Source organism: Tursiops truncatus, chromosome 19, assembly GCF_011762595.2.
Source record: "Tursiops truncatus isolate mTurTru1 chromosome 19, mTurTru1.mat.Y, whole genome shotgun sequence".
Lineage (NCBI taxonomy): Eukaryota > Metazoa > Chordata > Mammalia > Artiodactyla > Delphinidae > Tursiops > Tursiops truncatus.
The window spans coordinates 17,990,864-18,007,133 of NC_047052.1; the positions used below are offsets into that span (position 1 = coordinate 17,990,864).

The 16,270-nt window shown below is 46.2% G+C and overlaps 1 protein-coding gene across 10 annotated transcripts in view; it reads right to left on the bottom strand.

Moving 5' to 3' along the window:
- The window catches only part of CDH3 (cadherin 3), a 115,746-nt gene that overhangs the window by 95,258 nt on the left and 4,218 nt on the right, over positions 1-16,270 (bottom strand). The window contains exons 1-3 of one of the 10 annotated variants that reach the window (XM_073796338.1): positions 12,923-13,130; positions 2,266-2,369; positions 401-454 (exon numbers count right to left, since the gene is read on the bottom strand). Coding sequence is in view for 3 of the 10 variants with exons in the window: in XM_033845709.2 (XP_033701600.1) it covers positions 401-403 (3 nt within the window). In the remaining 7 variants the exon portion in view is untranslated. Of the gene's footprint in view, positions 1-400; positions 455-2,114; positions 2,227-2,265; positions 2,370-6,217; positions 6,364-6,595; positions 6,746-12,922; positions 13,136-16,270 lie in introns of those variants that run through there. The other 9 variants (XM_033845709.2, XM_073796339.1, XM_073796340.1 and 6 more) reach the window with 9 other exon arrangements.

Here is a 16,270-nt window from a genome sequence, read left to right on the forward strand (position 1 = left end):
CGTGTCCCCTGCACCGGCAGGCGGACTCTCAACCACTGCGCCACCAGGGAAGCCCCTCCTTGATATTTTTCAGAATGAAAAGAGAGAGGGTTTGGGGCTTGGGTAGGGTTTGAGGTGAGCCAAGCCCCATCCCGTTCCTGATTTTTCTCTACACAACACCTCCCCTCCAAAACTCTCTCCTCTTTCATACTTTCAAAGGCACCGACCACTACAAGAGGGCTTTTAAAAATATTAATTGTAGAAGAAATATTAATTGTAGAAAAATCAAGAAATACAGATAAAGGGAGTAAGGATCATCTTGGTCTCACTCCTCAGATGTAAACATGGAGGTGACCATGGGGACTATTTTGGGTGACTCTGGAGCCAGCGCATGGCTTCGAATCCTGGCTTCATCACTCACCATCTGCGTGACCTCTGGCAGCTCATTTCACCTCTCTGACCTCAGTTTCTTCACCTGTAATATGGGAATAATAACAGCACCTACTCAGAGTTGTGTGACAATTAAATGAGGCTATAAAAAGCACTAAAAACAGTGTATGGCCCATAGCAAGCACTCAATACATCATTGTATTTTCCCAGTGATTTCCTTCATACGTATTTTTTCCCTAGAAAAATGAGATCATTCTGTATCCATCATTTTATAATGGATCCCTCCCCTCCCCTTACCTTAACTGAATTATTAACATCTTTCCCTAGCATTAGAAATCCTTCTATAGAACATCTTTTTTTTTTTTTTTTTTTGCCTCACTGTGCATGGCTTGTGGGATCTTAGTTTCCCCACCAGGGATCAAACCCTTGGCAGAGAAAGCACAGAGTCCTAATGACTGGACTGCCAGAGAAGCCCCTAGAACATCTTTCTTAAGATATCATATGCATATGTAGTATTCCATCTCCTGAAGTGGGATACTTAGGTGTGATTTTTGTTTCCCCACCACCAAACACATTCCTCATCTTTGACCAATTACTGCTTCAGGACAAATTCCTAGGGAATTCGTTGAGTCAAAGGATGTGCAGGCATTTCAGGCTTTTGGCACATAATCATCAAACTGCCCCTAAGAAAAGTTATGAATAGTTTCACTTCTGCCAGCTTAGAAAAGAAGGCCCCATGCTCTCCAGTGCCTTGTCTCCTCTTATCATTTAGAAACATCATTTCCAACTTGACCCAAGAGAAGTGTTGTTTGCTGCCATATTTTGATTTGCAGTCCCAACTCTTCCTAGTGGAACTCAGTTTAGGCATCTGCTCAACCCCATGACTCCTCTGGGTGGCCCTGGACTGGTCATCAACCTCTCTGAACCCAGAAATCTCAGTTATAATTCCCAAATAAACCCTTGGTTTCTTCAATGAGATAATATATGTAAAAATTCAACCCCAAGCCACATTTTTATTATTTAAAATAGGCTGTAGGGATTTCAGAAACAAGGATGGCATTTCAGGAGAGCCCTGTAGGTAACTGTGGTGCACATGGGGAAACTGAGGCCTGGAAAGGAGAAGTCTTCCCAATAAGAAAAAGTCAGAAACATCTAATAGAAAAATGGGTGAAAACACGAATAGGCAACTTAGAGAGGAAACCTAAATGTGTGCTACTAGGCAAAGAGATGTTCAAACTCATTAGTTATCAGGGAAATGCAAGCCAAACAAAGAGGAGAAACCAAGTCACGGACTATCAAACATTAGGAAGTTGGATAACACCAAGTGTTGGTAGGGTGTGGGGAAATGGGACTCTCATGTGGCACTGCTGAGTGTAGACTAAGACCCTGAAACCCAGCGATTCCACTCCTGGACAAATATCCCAGGGCCCTTCCCACAAGGCCGAGGATGTTCACGGCAGCTGTTGTCGGTGGTAGCTGGGAGTAGGAGAAAAACTGAATGCCCCTCACTGGGAGTAAATATGCAAAATATGGTGAAGGCACATTATGGAACAATTACAATTATGCAACGATTCAAAACAGCTAAGCAGACTGTGAGTCAACGAAGACCTGTGAGCCAAATGTGACACATCACCTGTTTTTGTACAGCTCGGCTCAAGCTGAGAATGATTTTTACATTTTTAAATGGTGGGGGAAAAAAGAATATGTTGTGACACAGGAGAGTTAGATAAACATTATTATCTCACAAGGCTCCTGTGGGTCAGGAACTTGGGAATGGCTTGACTAACTGGCTCCGGCTTGGGATCTCTCATGAGGTTGCAGTTAAGATGTTGCTGGGGCTGTAGTCGTCTGTAGGTTTGACTGGGGCGGGAGAATCATTCAAAATGGCTCATGTACATGGCTGGTAAGTTGGTAATAACTGTTGGCAGGAGGCCTCAGCTCCTCTTAGACCACTCCATAGGGCTGCTTGAGTGTCCTCACAGCATAGTAGCCGGCTTCCCCTAGAGTGGGTGATCAATGAGACAGAAAGGATACTGTGATGTCTTTCATCCCCTAGCCTTGGAATTTGCACAGTTATCCTTGCAATATCCTATTTGTTGAGTAAGGTCACCTCTATGCAGTGCAAGAGGGGACTGCTCAAAGATATGAATACCAGGAGTTTCTTACTGACTACCACAGTAAGGAACAGAAGTGATTTATAGCAGATCCTTTTTAATTAAAAAATTAAATTCACATTCACATGAGACAACACTATACATTTGACAAAGCTACACACAAATTCAGAGGTATTTTATTAAACGGAATGGGGGAGGAGGGTAATGGGAGTGGAGGATAGAGATAAAAAGAAATGAATGAATGTGTGAATTAATAAAACCAGAGAGAAGGCTTGTACAAACCAATTAAGAGAGTGGGCTGGGAACTGAGATGATTAATTCAACTCTCTTTACTCAAGCCCCCATGGTAGCCAACCCCCCCACCAGCAAAAAAAAAAAGGGAGAGAAAGAAAAGTTTCTTTGTCCAAGATCACAAGAACTCAGCCTCCCTCATCAAGTACTGCTCTCTCTGCCTGTCACACCTTATTCAATTCATGGTTGACCTCCAGGGTCTTCAGAGAGCTCCAGTTCCTGATTAAATAGAGAAGATTTTTGCCTGTGGGAAGGGGTGTGGGGAGCAGCAGAACAAGCCTGGGAAGAAAAGGCCTAGTTATTACCCAAATAGTGGTGCTGGTGGATTGCTCACCCTTCCTGCCAGGGTTCCTCCTTCTCTGGAGACAAAGGGCTCTCAGAGCACAAAGCCCTGTGAACACCCCCAGGTCCAGCCTGTGAGTGGTGGGAGAATCGAAACTCTCATTTCTTTAAAAATATATCCTGTGGTTCTAGGCCTTGTGACTTCTTTTATTTTTTTTAATCTTCGAAGCTCACCATGCAAGAATTGTTATTTCAAGATGCCCAAAGAACTGAGTTAGATTGTTTTTAACTGTTTTACCTCCCTGTAAGGTCATTCATTCAGCAAATACTTATTGAGCACCTACTATGTGCCAGCATTAAGGATATAGCAGTGAACAAAGCAGGCAAAGCCCCTGTCCTCATGAGGGGTGGGAGTAGTGGGAACAGATGTTAGACAGTAAGCAAATAAAAAATACAACATGTAAACTAAAATGGGTTAAAGAGACAAAAAGTCATTGTGTTATCAGGAAAGCCTTGTATTTGAATCAAGACCTTAAGGGTAAGAAGGAGCCAGCCCAGTGAAAAGCAGTTTTGGAGTAAAAATAGCAGGTGTAAAGGCCCTGAGGTAGGAATAAACTTGTGTTTGAGTTGATTAGAGGGGCAGGCAGGGCTCAGATCAGAGAGGTCCTTGTAGCTCTTTGTCAAAAGAACTTGGGCTTTATTCTGAGTGTGAGATGGAACTGACTCCACCATTATTAGCTACATGACCTTGGGCAAATTATTTCATTCCTCTGAGCTTAGTTTACCTACCTATAAAGTGGATAATATTGGGCTGGCCGAAAAGTTCCTTCGGTTTTTAAGTAAAAATAAGAGACACATTTTTCATTTTCACCAAGAACTTTATTGAATAACGTATTCACCATTTTGTTCCACTACCTTCTGCCATTTTTCAGGCAACTTCATAATTCCATCTTCCCAAAACGTTTTATCTTTTTGAGCAAAGAACTGTTCCAGGTGTCTTTTATAGTCTTCCAGGCAATTGAAAATTTTTCCATTAAGAGAATCTTGTAAAGACCGAAATAAATGGAAATCCGAAGGTGCAATGTCTGGTGAATATGGCGGATGAACCAGAACTTCCCAGCCAAGGTGTAACAGTTTTTGCCTGGTCATCAAAGAAACATTCAGTCTTCGGGCTTCCCTGGTGGCGCAGTGGTTGAGAGTCCGCCTGCCGATGCAGGGTACACGCGTTCGTGCCCCGGTCTGGGAAGATCCCACATGCCGCGGAGCGGCTGAGCCCGTGAGCCATGGCCGCTGAGCCTGTGCGTCCGGAGCCTGTGCTCCGCAACGGGAGAGGCCACAACAGTGAGAGGCCCGCGTACAGCAATAAAAAAAAAAAGAAAAAAAGAAACATTCAGTCTTGTAGTATCCTAATGGAAGATTATGCGTTCTCTGTTGACTAATTCCGGACGCTTTTTGTCAAGTGCTGTTTTCAGTTGGTCTAACTGGGAGCAGTACTTGTTGGAATCAATCGTTTGGTTTTCTGGAAGGAGCTCATAATAGAGGGCTCCTTTCCAATCCCACCATATACACAACATCACCATTTTTGAATGAAGATCGGCCTTTGGTGTGGTTGGTGGTGGATCATTTCACTTGCCCGGCGATCTCTTCCATTCCACATTACCGTACAGTATCCACTTTTCATTGCCCGTCACAATTTGTTTTAAAAACGGAACATTTTTGTTACGTCTAAGTAGAGAATCCCATGTGGAAATACGGTCAAGAAGGTTTTCTTCGCTTACCTTAGGTGGAACCCAAACATCAAAGCGATTAACGTAACCAGGCTGGTGCAAATGATTTTCAACCCTTGATGTGGATACTTTGAGTATGTCGGCTATCTCTCGCGTGGTATAACGTTGATTGTTCTCAGTTAATGTCTCCATTTGATCGCTATCAACTTCAACTGGTCTACCCAACTGTGGAGCATGGTCCAGCAAGAAATCTCCAGCAAGAAACTTCAAAAACCACTTCTGACACGTTCGATCAGTCACAGCACCTTCTCCATACACTGCACAAATCTTTTTTTTGTTTCAGCTGTGTTTCTACCTTTCTTGAAATAATAAAGCATAATATGCCAAAAATGTTGCTTTTTTTCTTCCTTATAAGATTTTTTTAAAATGCTGCCACAATATAATCTAGCAAAATTGTTTTGAATGAAGTTAAAGAAACTAAGCCCTACTAGAGTCATCTTGCTGAAACAACTGAACGAACTTTTTGGCCAAACTTTTTTTTACTTTCCTATCACATTTTAAGATTCCCATGAGGAGGGAATCAATTACTGGTATTTGTAGACAATGGGCAGAAAAGATGGCTTCAGTCGATCTGAGTTACTCCAGTTTTCTGCATCTTCTGCTACTCTGCGGCCCCTTCTACCCTTCCTCCTCCTACTGCTGTGGCACCCTATCTTCCCCAAAGCCCCTTCCTTTATAGCTCTACTTGAGGTCTCCCTCTGTACTAGATTCCCCTCCCACCAGCCCCCATCTTCTCCACCCTCTCCCCCTCCCCTCCCTTCAATTTGACCTACAAACACTTCCTGTTTCTAGCCCCGCCCACTTTCTGGGATTTCTCCATCCGCTTCCCCTCTCTTCCCCATCCCCCTCCAAATTACCCTGAGAATTTCTCTAGGACCTCTCACCAAGCTGTTTACCCTTTCTCCAACCTCCCAAGGAAACTATTCTTTAAACTGCCTTCCTCCACTCCCCACCCCCGGAAGAGTCTTTCCAAACCGTTCTCCCTCCTCCCAAAGATTACTCGTTAAACGTTATCCCTCTACCACCCTCATTTTCCAAATCGTTCCCTAATTCCCCCCTCAATTCTAAAGTACTTCGCTCCTCCAGGACCCGACTTCACCCACTCTTATCTCTTCTCTCACTCTGCCCACAAATGAAGCTGGATCACTCTCCAGACTGTCTCTTCCTTCCAACCACCCTCCCAATTACCGCTCCCGGCAGCCTCTCCCCCACGACTTAAAATGTCCCCTCGAAGGAACCTCACAGTCCTATACCCGGCTAAGTCTCCTTTCTGATGTTCCCGCTACTTCCTGGGTTCCAGTTCTACCCCACTCTTGCAAGCATCCCGTGCTGGGTTCCCTCTCCACACAGGGAAGAGCCCCTTTCTGCACGTACCTCGAGGTTCCGGCCCGCGCCGCCCCCTTCTCCGTCCTCCGCCCACGCTCGGCCACTCCTTCAGCCCTTCTCTCGCTCTGCCCTGCTCGCTCCCTTCCTTCCCTCCACCTTCTGACTCCACATTGCTCCCTTCTCCAAATTCCCGGCCCTCCTACCAGGGGCCCCTCTGGGTCGCCCTCACCTCTGCACGGCCCTCCCCATTCCCCTCCCCCTTCCCGGCCTCCCCTCCCCCGCCCGCCGCTCCCCTGCTCCGTGCCCCTCAGCTCGCCATTCTTCTCCTCGAGCCGCGTGCCCTGCCCGGCCCCAGCTCCCTAGTTTCCCGCTCCCTCGCACCCTCGCCCCCATTCCAGGCTCGGCCCTCGCTCCCCGCAGCCTGACCTGCAATGGCGGCTAACAAGCACGGTGCCACGCAGCAACGGGCGACAACCGAACCTCCCGCCGCTGTCGCCGCTCCCGCCAGCACTTCCCGGGCAGAGCACCCGAGCACGCGCGCACGTGGGGCCAGGGCGGAGACAGGCGAGCGCCGAGAGTGGCGAGCCGGAGAAGGGGCGTGGGGAGCGGGGATGGATTGGGGGGGAGGGGAGTTCGAGTGGTGGCCAGCTCTACGTCGGTGACTGCCGATTCCCATGTGCTGAGGCCGGTGGGGGCTACTCCGGAGATCCCCGGAGATGGAAGGGGCGATGGAGCCCTCGTGCACGCCTTGGACACACTCTTAGCTCGGCCCCACCAAATGCGCCCGTTCTGCGGGCAGGTTCCTCACCTTAAAGGGAGCCGAGTAAGGGGTGACCATAATGAGAAGCCCACGCACCACACGTTAAGAGTAGCCCCTGCTCACCGCAACTAGAGAAAGCCCACACACAGCAACAAAGACCCAACACAGCCCCCCCCCGCCCCCCCCAAAAAGAAGGCAGTAGGGAGGCCAGTGTGACTGGAGTGGAGTAGACAAAGGGCAGAGTGGTGGCAAGTGATTAAAGGGGTGAAGTGAGGATTAAAGTAGATAATGAATGTTAAGCTTTTTGAACCTAGTAGTTGCTCAATAAATTAAAGCTTTTTTTTTTTTTTCTTTAAGAAACTACATTTTGGGCTTCCCTGGTGGCGCAGTGGATAAGAATGGCCTGCCAAAAAAAAAAAAAAAAAAAAAAATGGCCTGCCAATGCAGGGGACACAGGTTGCATCCCCGGTCCGGGAAGATCCCACATGCGTGGAGCAACTAAGCCCATGCGCCACAGCTACTGAGCCTGCGCTCTAGAGCCCGTGAGCCACAACTACTGAAGCCCGTGCACCTAGAGCCCGTGCTCCGCAACAAGAGGAGCCACCGCAATGAGAAGCCCACGCACCGTAATGAAGAGCAGCCCCGCTCTCTGCGAATAGAGAAAGCCTTCAGGCAGCAACAAAGAGCCAACACAGCCAATAAATAAATAAATAAATAAACATTTTTTTAAAACCACTACATTTTGTTTTTTAAAATTCTGTGGGGCTTCCCTGGTGGCGCAGTGGTTGAGAGTCCGCCTGCCGATGCAGGGGACATGGGTTCGTGCCCTGGTCCGGGAAGATCCCACATGCCGCAGAGCGGCTGGGCCCATGAGCCATGGCCACTGAGCCTGCGCGTCCGGAGCCTGTGCTCCGCAGCGGGAGAGGCCACAACAGTGAGAGGCCCAAGTACTGCCAAAAAAAAAAAAAAAAATTGTGACATAATCTCAGGTGTACACACAAAAAGGGAAAACAACATAATGAACATCCATTTAACCATGATCTACTCTAATAAATAAAACTCATCAGCTATGGTTGAAGCTTCCTATGCACCTGACCCTATCCCCACCCTCTGCCCCAAACATCACTCACTGAATATAGTGCTGATCATTCCTGTACACAGCTTTATATATTTACTCCATATGCATGTATCCATAAACAATCTCTAGAACTGTTTTTCAGGTTTTAAATATATATATGTATATATACACATATATATGCATGTATATATACACACATATATGCATATATCTGGTAAAGGATTAATATCCAGAATATATAGAGAACTCCTAAAACTCAATAACAAAACAACAAACAACCTGATTCAAAAATGAGCAAAAGATTTGAATAGACATTTTCCCAAAGAAGTCATATGAACGGCCAATAAGCACATGAAAAGATACTCAACATTACTGATCGTTAGGGAAATGTAAACCAAAACTACAACATACAACCTCACATCCATTAGGATGGCTACTATCCAAAAGCCAGAAAACAGGGACTTCCCTGGTGGCGCAGTGGTTAAGAATTCGCCTGCCACTGCAGGGGACACAAGTTCGATCACTGCTTGGGAAGATCCCACAAGCCGCAGAGCAACTAAGCCCGTGCACCACAACTACTGGGCCTGAGCTCTAGAGCCCATGCGCCTAGAGCCTGTGCTCCGCAACAAGAGAAGCCCACGCACCGCAACGAGAAGCCCGCGCACCGCGACAGAGCATCCAAGAACCAACGCAGCCAAAAAATAAATAAATAAATTTATTTTAAAAAAAAACCAGAAAACAGTAAGTGTTGACAAGGATGTGGAGAAACTGGAACCCTTGTGCACTGTTAGTAGGAATGTAAAATGGTTCAGTCGCTGTAGAAAGCAGTATGGAAGTTCCTCAAAAAATTAAAAATAGAATTACCATATGAGCCAGCAATTCTATATCCAAAAGAATTAAGAATTATCCAAGACCCTCTTCAGGGTCTTGAAGAGACATTTGTACACCCATGTTCATAGTAGCATTATTCACAATAGCTAAAACATGGGAGCAACCCAAGTGTCTGATTGATGAATAGATTACCAAAAAGTGGTATATATTGGGTTGGCCAAAAAGTTCCTCTGGGTTTTTCTGTACGGTGTTACAGAAAAGCCCGAAAGAAACTTTTTGACTAATCCAATACACTCCACGGAATATTATTTGGCCTTAAAAAGGAAGGAAATTCTGTAATATGCTATAACATGGATAAAACTTGAAGACATTATTCTAAGTGAAATAAGCAACTCACAAAAAGAAAAATACTGTATGATTTCACTTATATGAGGTATTTAGGGCTTCCCTGGTGGCGCAGTGGTTGAGAATCTGCCTGCTAATGCAGGGGACACGGGTTCGAGCCCTGGTCTGGGAAGATCCCACATGCCGCGGAGCAACTAGGCCTGTGAGCCACAACTACTGAGCCTGCGCGTCCGGAGCCTGTGCTCCGCAACGAGAGGCCGCGATAGTGAGAGGCCCGCGCACCGCGATGAAGAGTGACCCCCGCTTGCCACAACTAGAGAAAGCCCTCGCACAGAAACGAAGACCCAACACAGCCCAAAATAAATAAATAAATATATGAGGTATTTAGAGTAGTCAAAATCATAGACAGAAAGTATAATGGTGGTATAATTGACAAGGGCTGGAGAGGGGGAAATGGGGAGTTAATGTTTAAAGAGTATTGTTTATGACAGGAAACTGTCACATGTAGCCCAGTGATCAAACTTAGTGTCACTAATATAGTCCAGGCCTATGTGATGGGCCTCCTGATACGATGTAATGGGAAAAAGATAACATGGCCTATGCAGTATTTACACAAAACTGACTTTCTTGAATCTAATCACAAAGAATAAATAGGCGACAGATTCAGATGGTAGAATCTTCTACAAGACAACTTCCCTTGACTCTTCAAAAATGTCATGAAAGGGGCTTCCCTGGTGGCGCAGTGGTTGAGAGTCCGCCTGCCGATGCAGGGGACACGGGTTCGTGCCCCGGTCTGGGAAGATCCCATATGCCGCGGAGCGGCTGGGCCCATGAGCCATGGCCGCTGAGCCTGCGCGTCCGGAGCCTGTGCTCCGCAACGGGAGAGGCCACTGTAACAGTGAGAGGCCCGCATACTGCAAAAAAAAAATGTCATGAAAGAAAAAATGAGGTGACCATTGATCAGGTCCTGGATCACAAACAAAACAAATTTACAGCTATACAGGACAACACTGGAATAACTGGGGAAATTTAAATATGGAACTGTATATCATTTAATTGTATTTAATTATATCCATGCTGAGCGTCTTAGGTGTGATAATGGTATTGTGGCTGCGTGTGAAAATGTCCTTGATCTTAGGAGATGCAGGGTGAAGTATCTGAGGTGTAAAGTGTCAGGATGTCTGCAAGTAGGTCTAAAACGGTTCAGCCAAAACAAAATAAAATGTGTGTGTAAATAACCTGGCAAATTGGATTGACAGTGAATCCAGATGAAAGATATATGAATGTTTGTTGATTGTACAGTTTTGAAAACGTTTCTGTTGGTTTGAATTTTTTTTGAAGAAAAAGTTGTGGGAAAAAAACCCACTTTGCCCACGGAGGTACTGAGCCCCTCCTGCATTATTCATGACAGTGTTGCCTGAGATTTGCAGGTCTGACCACAGCCGACGCTGACGCTGATCAGCCCTATTGCCAAGTGTTCCAGATCTCTCCCCCTCAGGTGCATCCCTTGTGGATGGAGTATATCGTTATTTAGATGCTGCGAAAATTCCAGCATCCTTTAAAGGCGGAAAGGGAAAGAAGAAAGAGGAGAGGAAGCCGGCAACAGGCTCACCTGGTGCAAGTTCTGTGGCCTCCCGGGCACCCACTGCGGTGTGGCATCGCCCCCTCGTGGCCACCGGCAGGCACGCGTTGTCCGGGCCGGGAGACGGGCAGCAGGACCCTGCAGCACTCGCTCCCACCAGGACGCGCTCGCGGAGAGTTCCCCGCAAGGGCAGCACCCCCACAATCCCAGCTTGTTCACCTTGGGACCAAACATTTTAAAGAACACCAACTACGAGCGGGCAAGGAGCAAAGTCCTATACAGATATTAACTCAATCCTAGCATTAAGTCCCAACAGGTGGGACAATTGTAGCCCCATTTAAAACAAGTTTGCGCCAGGTCACTCAGAGAGCAAGAAGTATTGACCGTTTTTAGCTGTATAAAAGATACTTGTGTCTCCATTCCTGAAAGATTTTGCTGTATACATACTTCTAGGTTGACAGATATTTTAAGCACAATGAAGATTTCATTCCCCATTCGTATGGCTTCCACAGATGCTATTGGGAAGTCAGATGTTACTTCTTGAAGTTAATTGATCTTTTTCTCTAATTGCTTTTAAGATTTTATTTACCTTTTATATTTTATTGTTTCACCGTGATGTATCTGTTGTGGACTTATTTTTATTTGTGCTCCTTGAGTTTCATTGGGCTTCTTGAATCTGTAGCTTGGTATGTCTTTCATATAGCTTGTTCTGTATTTTCCTTCTGGGAATCTGATTAAATTTATGTTGGGCTTTCTACCCAATGGCTTAAGGTATTTTACTTTGTCTTCTATACTTTCCATCTCATTGTCTCTGTGCAATAATAGTTTCTGGACAATTTCTTCTCACCGATATTCCAGTTCATTCTCTCTTCTTTTATGTTTAATTTGCTGTCTAAACAGACAGCTGTTGTTTTTTTAAATTAGCTTTTTTTTTTTTTGCGGTACGCGGGCCTCCCACCGCTGCGGCCTCTCCCGCTGCGGGACGCGCAGGCCCAGCGGCCACAGCCCACGGGCCCAGCCGCTCCGCGGCACGTGGGATCCTCCCGGACCGGGGTATGAACCCGCGTCCCCTGCATCGGCAGGCAGACTCCCAACCACTGCGCCACCAGGGAAGCCCTAAATTAGCTTTTTTTAAAAAAAAAAAAAAACAATCTATTTGGTTATTTTTTCTAAACTGCTAGGCCAATTTTTAAAGCTTGTTTTTTGTAGATATTTTCAACCTTGTCTTTTATCTCTTTAAAAATACTAAGAATTGCTATTTTATACTCTTTCTCTGATAATTCCAGAAGTGTTTGGGTCTGTTTGTTGTCTATTAATTCTGCATGTTCTTTCACGATTTCTTATGTCCTTGTGTATCTAGTTATCTTTGAGAATGTGCTGGAAGTTACTAAAAATGAAGTGTGTGTGTGAATACTTTGATGTCTACGATGATAATACCTTTCTCTAAGGATCATTTCCATTTGCTTTTGTCAGACATCCGGGCACACCACTAGGTCAATGTTATAGAGTTTGAAGGCTGAGGATCTCTACACCTCCAAGACAACCTGAATTTGGGAGACATGTCTATGCCAGGGCTTATCTCCTGTTTAACATTTTCTTGAGCATGTCTTCATTTGGGGTCCCAGTTCAAATGTGGGGTGATTATTCAGACTCCCAGCTTTCAACACTTTTACATTTGTACCCCTTATACTGCAAGTCCACCAACTTTACTGCTGGCTTTCACAGGTGTCTCTTTCCACCAGCAAATGCCTTCAGGCAAAAGCAGCTTTGAGTGTTGGGATTATGACTTAGTCTCTTGCTTCTCCTAGAGTCTGATCCTTAATTCTTCACTCTCCTGTTAGCTCTTTGCAATGCTTTTTTCAACGTTTCATCCAGCTTAAGTTATTTTCCATGGAAGAGTTGGTCCTAATTACCTAGACTACCATTACCATGAGTGTAACCCTTCACTCAAGGCTTCATTATTCTCCCTCCAGCCTAGCTGCACAGGACGCTTCCTGTACCGAGGAAGAGAGCAGACGGGAGGAGAGAGGAAAAGGAGATGGTGTTTCTGGTTTTATGACCGTGTTTCGGGGGAGTAGAAACTTACAGCCCCTCAGGAAAAGCCAAACTTTTTTTTCAGAGAGGGGAGCTATTGTTACCTTAAGTTTCTCCACTTACCTAGACTACCTCATATGATTCAACGTCTCCCCAAACTGTCCAGCAGATCACTGATAGGAGATGGCAGTTTCCGGCCACTAGGCAGAGCCGGGGTGGGGGAGAGGGCGCAAGGCCCCGGTCTGGCGTGTTCTAGCCACGGGGCGTGGGTGGTTGGTGGCGGCCACGGGAGGAGCGTAGCCTGGCCCCGGGAGCAGAGTGCTGGGCAAATACCTCGCGCGCGCTCAAGCTCTTCCCTCCTCTTCACTTTCTCAAGATGGAGCGAACACCAAGCGGCACGCATTCGCCTCTGCGCATGTCGAAAATGACTATAGCATGCGCCAGGGCCACGTTCCTCGCCCACGAGCGCCCCAGTCAGCGGCGGAATACGTCAAACCAGGAGCCCAAGCGCACCACCGCCAAGGCTTTCGGGAAATGTAGTCTGCAGCCGCGCAGCGCCTGGAGACCTGGGAGGCTGCTCCCCTTGCAAGCGGGTGGCCCGCACTAGGTGGACTACACTCCCTACCCAGCACTCCTACAGTGTTAGGGGACGCAAGTGCGCTTCTTTTTTTATTTTTGGCCCGGAGGCATGCGGGATCTTAGTTCCCCCACCAGGGATGGAACCCCTGTCCCCTGCAGTGGAAGCGTGGTCTTAACCACTGGACCCACAGAGAAGTCCAAGTGGGCTTCCTTTGACACCTCTTTAAAAGGCACACCCAGATTTTCTATTAAGTCTAAATTTGGTGGTATAAACCTAATCTGTCTGGTGTCACCATTTTAAACGGCTTTCTCGCCCTCGCCAGGCTATCAAATCCCCTTTAGGAGCTCATAACCTGAGAAAAAGCAATTTTGTGCTTACTTACGGTTATTAAAACTTAGTCGAGACCAGTTCAAAACTCGAAATTCATACCTGATTCTTAGATGCCCGCATGCCCAGCCCGCATGGGTCAGGTGAGGGATAAGAAGGAAGGTGCCGGTCCGCTGTGTTAGTCCTGTTGGGCCCAGGGCCGGTGGCCTGCCCCAGCAGGCGGCCTCCTCACAGGGAGATGCGCGCCAGTCTGTGGGCTGTGTGCAGCTTCATCCCAGCCCACTATATTCATTCAGAGAGGGGTAGCCTAGTTCTGTCCTCACCTCCGACCCCTCTCCAGGTGGGTCACCCGCTAGTTTGGTGGGGCAGCCCCTGGGACACAAAGCCATTGCTCCTGCCCACCCTCTGACTTCTTTCCTCCGGTGAGTTCAGGCATAGGATAAACATATCTCCCAGTTTGTCAGCACAGTCCCAGCTTCCCGTCTGGTTAGCTCCCCCTTGAGAATGAGCTCAATGGTCCTGGTTTAGCTGATCAGTAATACATATGGTCACCCCACCCAGGATCCACTGAAATCCTGTCTTGTGACCTCTGACGGCAAAGAAATCGGAGAGAGTGGGCCTGTCCTTTTTTTTCCAAGGCACAGCACAAAGGCGGATGCTCAGAGGCCTTCACATTCTGCTGGTGGGGTTACTCCACCAGAACACCCCTCCATTCAGAAATCTCCAGACAGTTGCAGGCACCTGTTACATTCCTCCCCACCTCCTTACCACCGAATACCCACTCTTCAGGCGCACATGCAAGCTCTCCTAAGAACTCGGAGTAGTAGCCCTGAAGTGGGCTTGTGGTTTTGCTGGAGATAAAGACAGCAAGCTCCAGTGATGTCAGATGCCCCCAATATCTCCAGTCATTCTCTTGGTGCCTGATTCCCCCGGCCCTGTGGGGAGGGCCAGGGGACTCACCCTACCACCACAAGGATCCTCTCCTCTGGATCTGACCCTGTTGCATGGTTATATGTCAGTGGGGGCCTAGGAATGAGAGGTTGTGAATTTCTCACTTCCTAGTGAACCCTGTGGGAGCACGTGCCCAGTTCTTGTGGTACCCTTTAGAATGTAGGGGAATATGACTTTTTTCATCTTTCAGGCTTTATCAGCAATTCTAAGCCAACAGAAAAGTCCATGCCAAAACTCTGTGACAACTCTTAACTTCTGAAAATGAGTATTAAAATTCAAGAACAATTGGTAATTGCTAGTTTCTTAAAGCACATGGTAAAACAAAACCTCCATTAATTACTACAACTAATACTTATCTGGTCATAGCAGAATAAAATACCATATTTATATCAGGTCCAAATTTCTTGGCTCCTTTATCCATTAAAATGTTTGTCCAAAAAAAAAAGTGTTTTTCCAAAATTACAGGGCTTTCCCTACAATTTGCTAGCAAAAATTGGTTCTTTCCTTCCACCAACTCCTGCCGATAATCACCTATGTTGCTTATCTACAGGAAGCCCTCTGTGCCCCTGCCCTCCCCTTCTTTTTAATTATTCCCTCAAATGGCATTTCTAGAGAGGGGGAACTACTTTGATTTTGACAGTACCAAGACCGACACTTTCTTGGGCTTGGATCAGACTTCTCACCCTTGGGAGCATGAATGCCCATCATTCCTTCTCCTAAATGCTTCAGACATGCTGGATGTACAGGTCAGACAGGCTCATGGTACCGAGGGGAACTAGGGAAGTGGCTTTGTATGAGAAGGGACCAGGTAAGAGCAGGGAGGCAGACTAACTGTAAAAGAGTTTAACATTCACAGAGACACATACAACAAATATGCATCACCCTCTTTTAACAAATATTAATAATTTGACAGATTTGCTTTTTTATTAAAAAAATTTGTCTTCTTTTATCCCTTCCCAACCCTTTCCCCACTAGCTACTGAGGAAACCACCACTCTGAAGCTGGTATTTTAATACTTTCCTACTTTTACTTCATATGAGTTGATTAAAAAAATAGGTGATATGGATTTTTAAAAGTTTTATCACACTGTATGTAATCCCTCTGCAACTTTATTTTCAATGTTAGCCTTGTTAGTAACATGTACACTCAGTTCAACCATTCATTAAACATTTGAGTATCTCCTGTACTGGGTACAGGGGACTGAACAAGATATGCAAGTTGTTGTTCTCAATCATCAAGCTGCTCACTTGCTATTTTTATACTTTTCTGTAAATATGTTGTGCTTCAATAAAATTTACACCCCCCAAAATCTCTACTCTCACAGAGCTTACCTTCTTGAGAAGGACATACAATAAACAAGTAAATGTCAGGTGGTGGTAGGTATTATGGAGAAAATGAAGCTGGGAAGGGAGGTCGAGCATGCCATGCAGGGGGATTGCTTTTTTTTTTTTTTTGGCCACGCCAAGGGGCTTGTGGGATCTTAGTTCCCTGACCAAGGATTGAACCTGCGCCCTTGGCAGTGAAAACCCTGAGTCCTAACCACTGAACCACCAGGGAATTCCCGGGGATTGCTATTTCAATAGGATAGTCAAAGAAGGGTTCACTGAACAAAG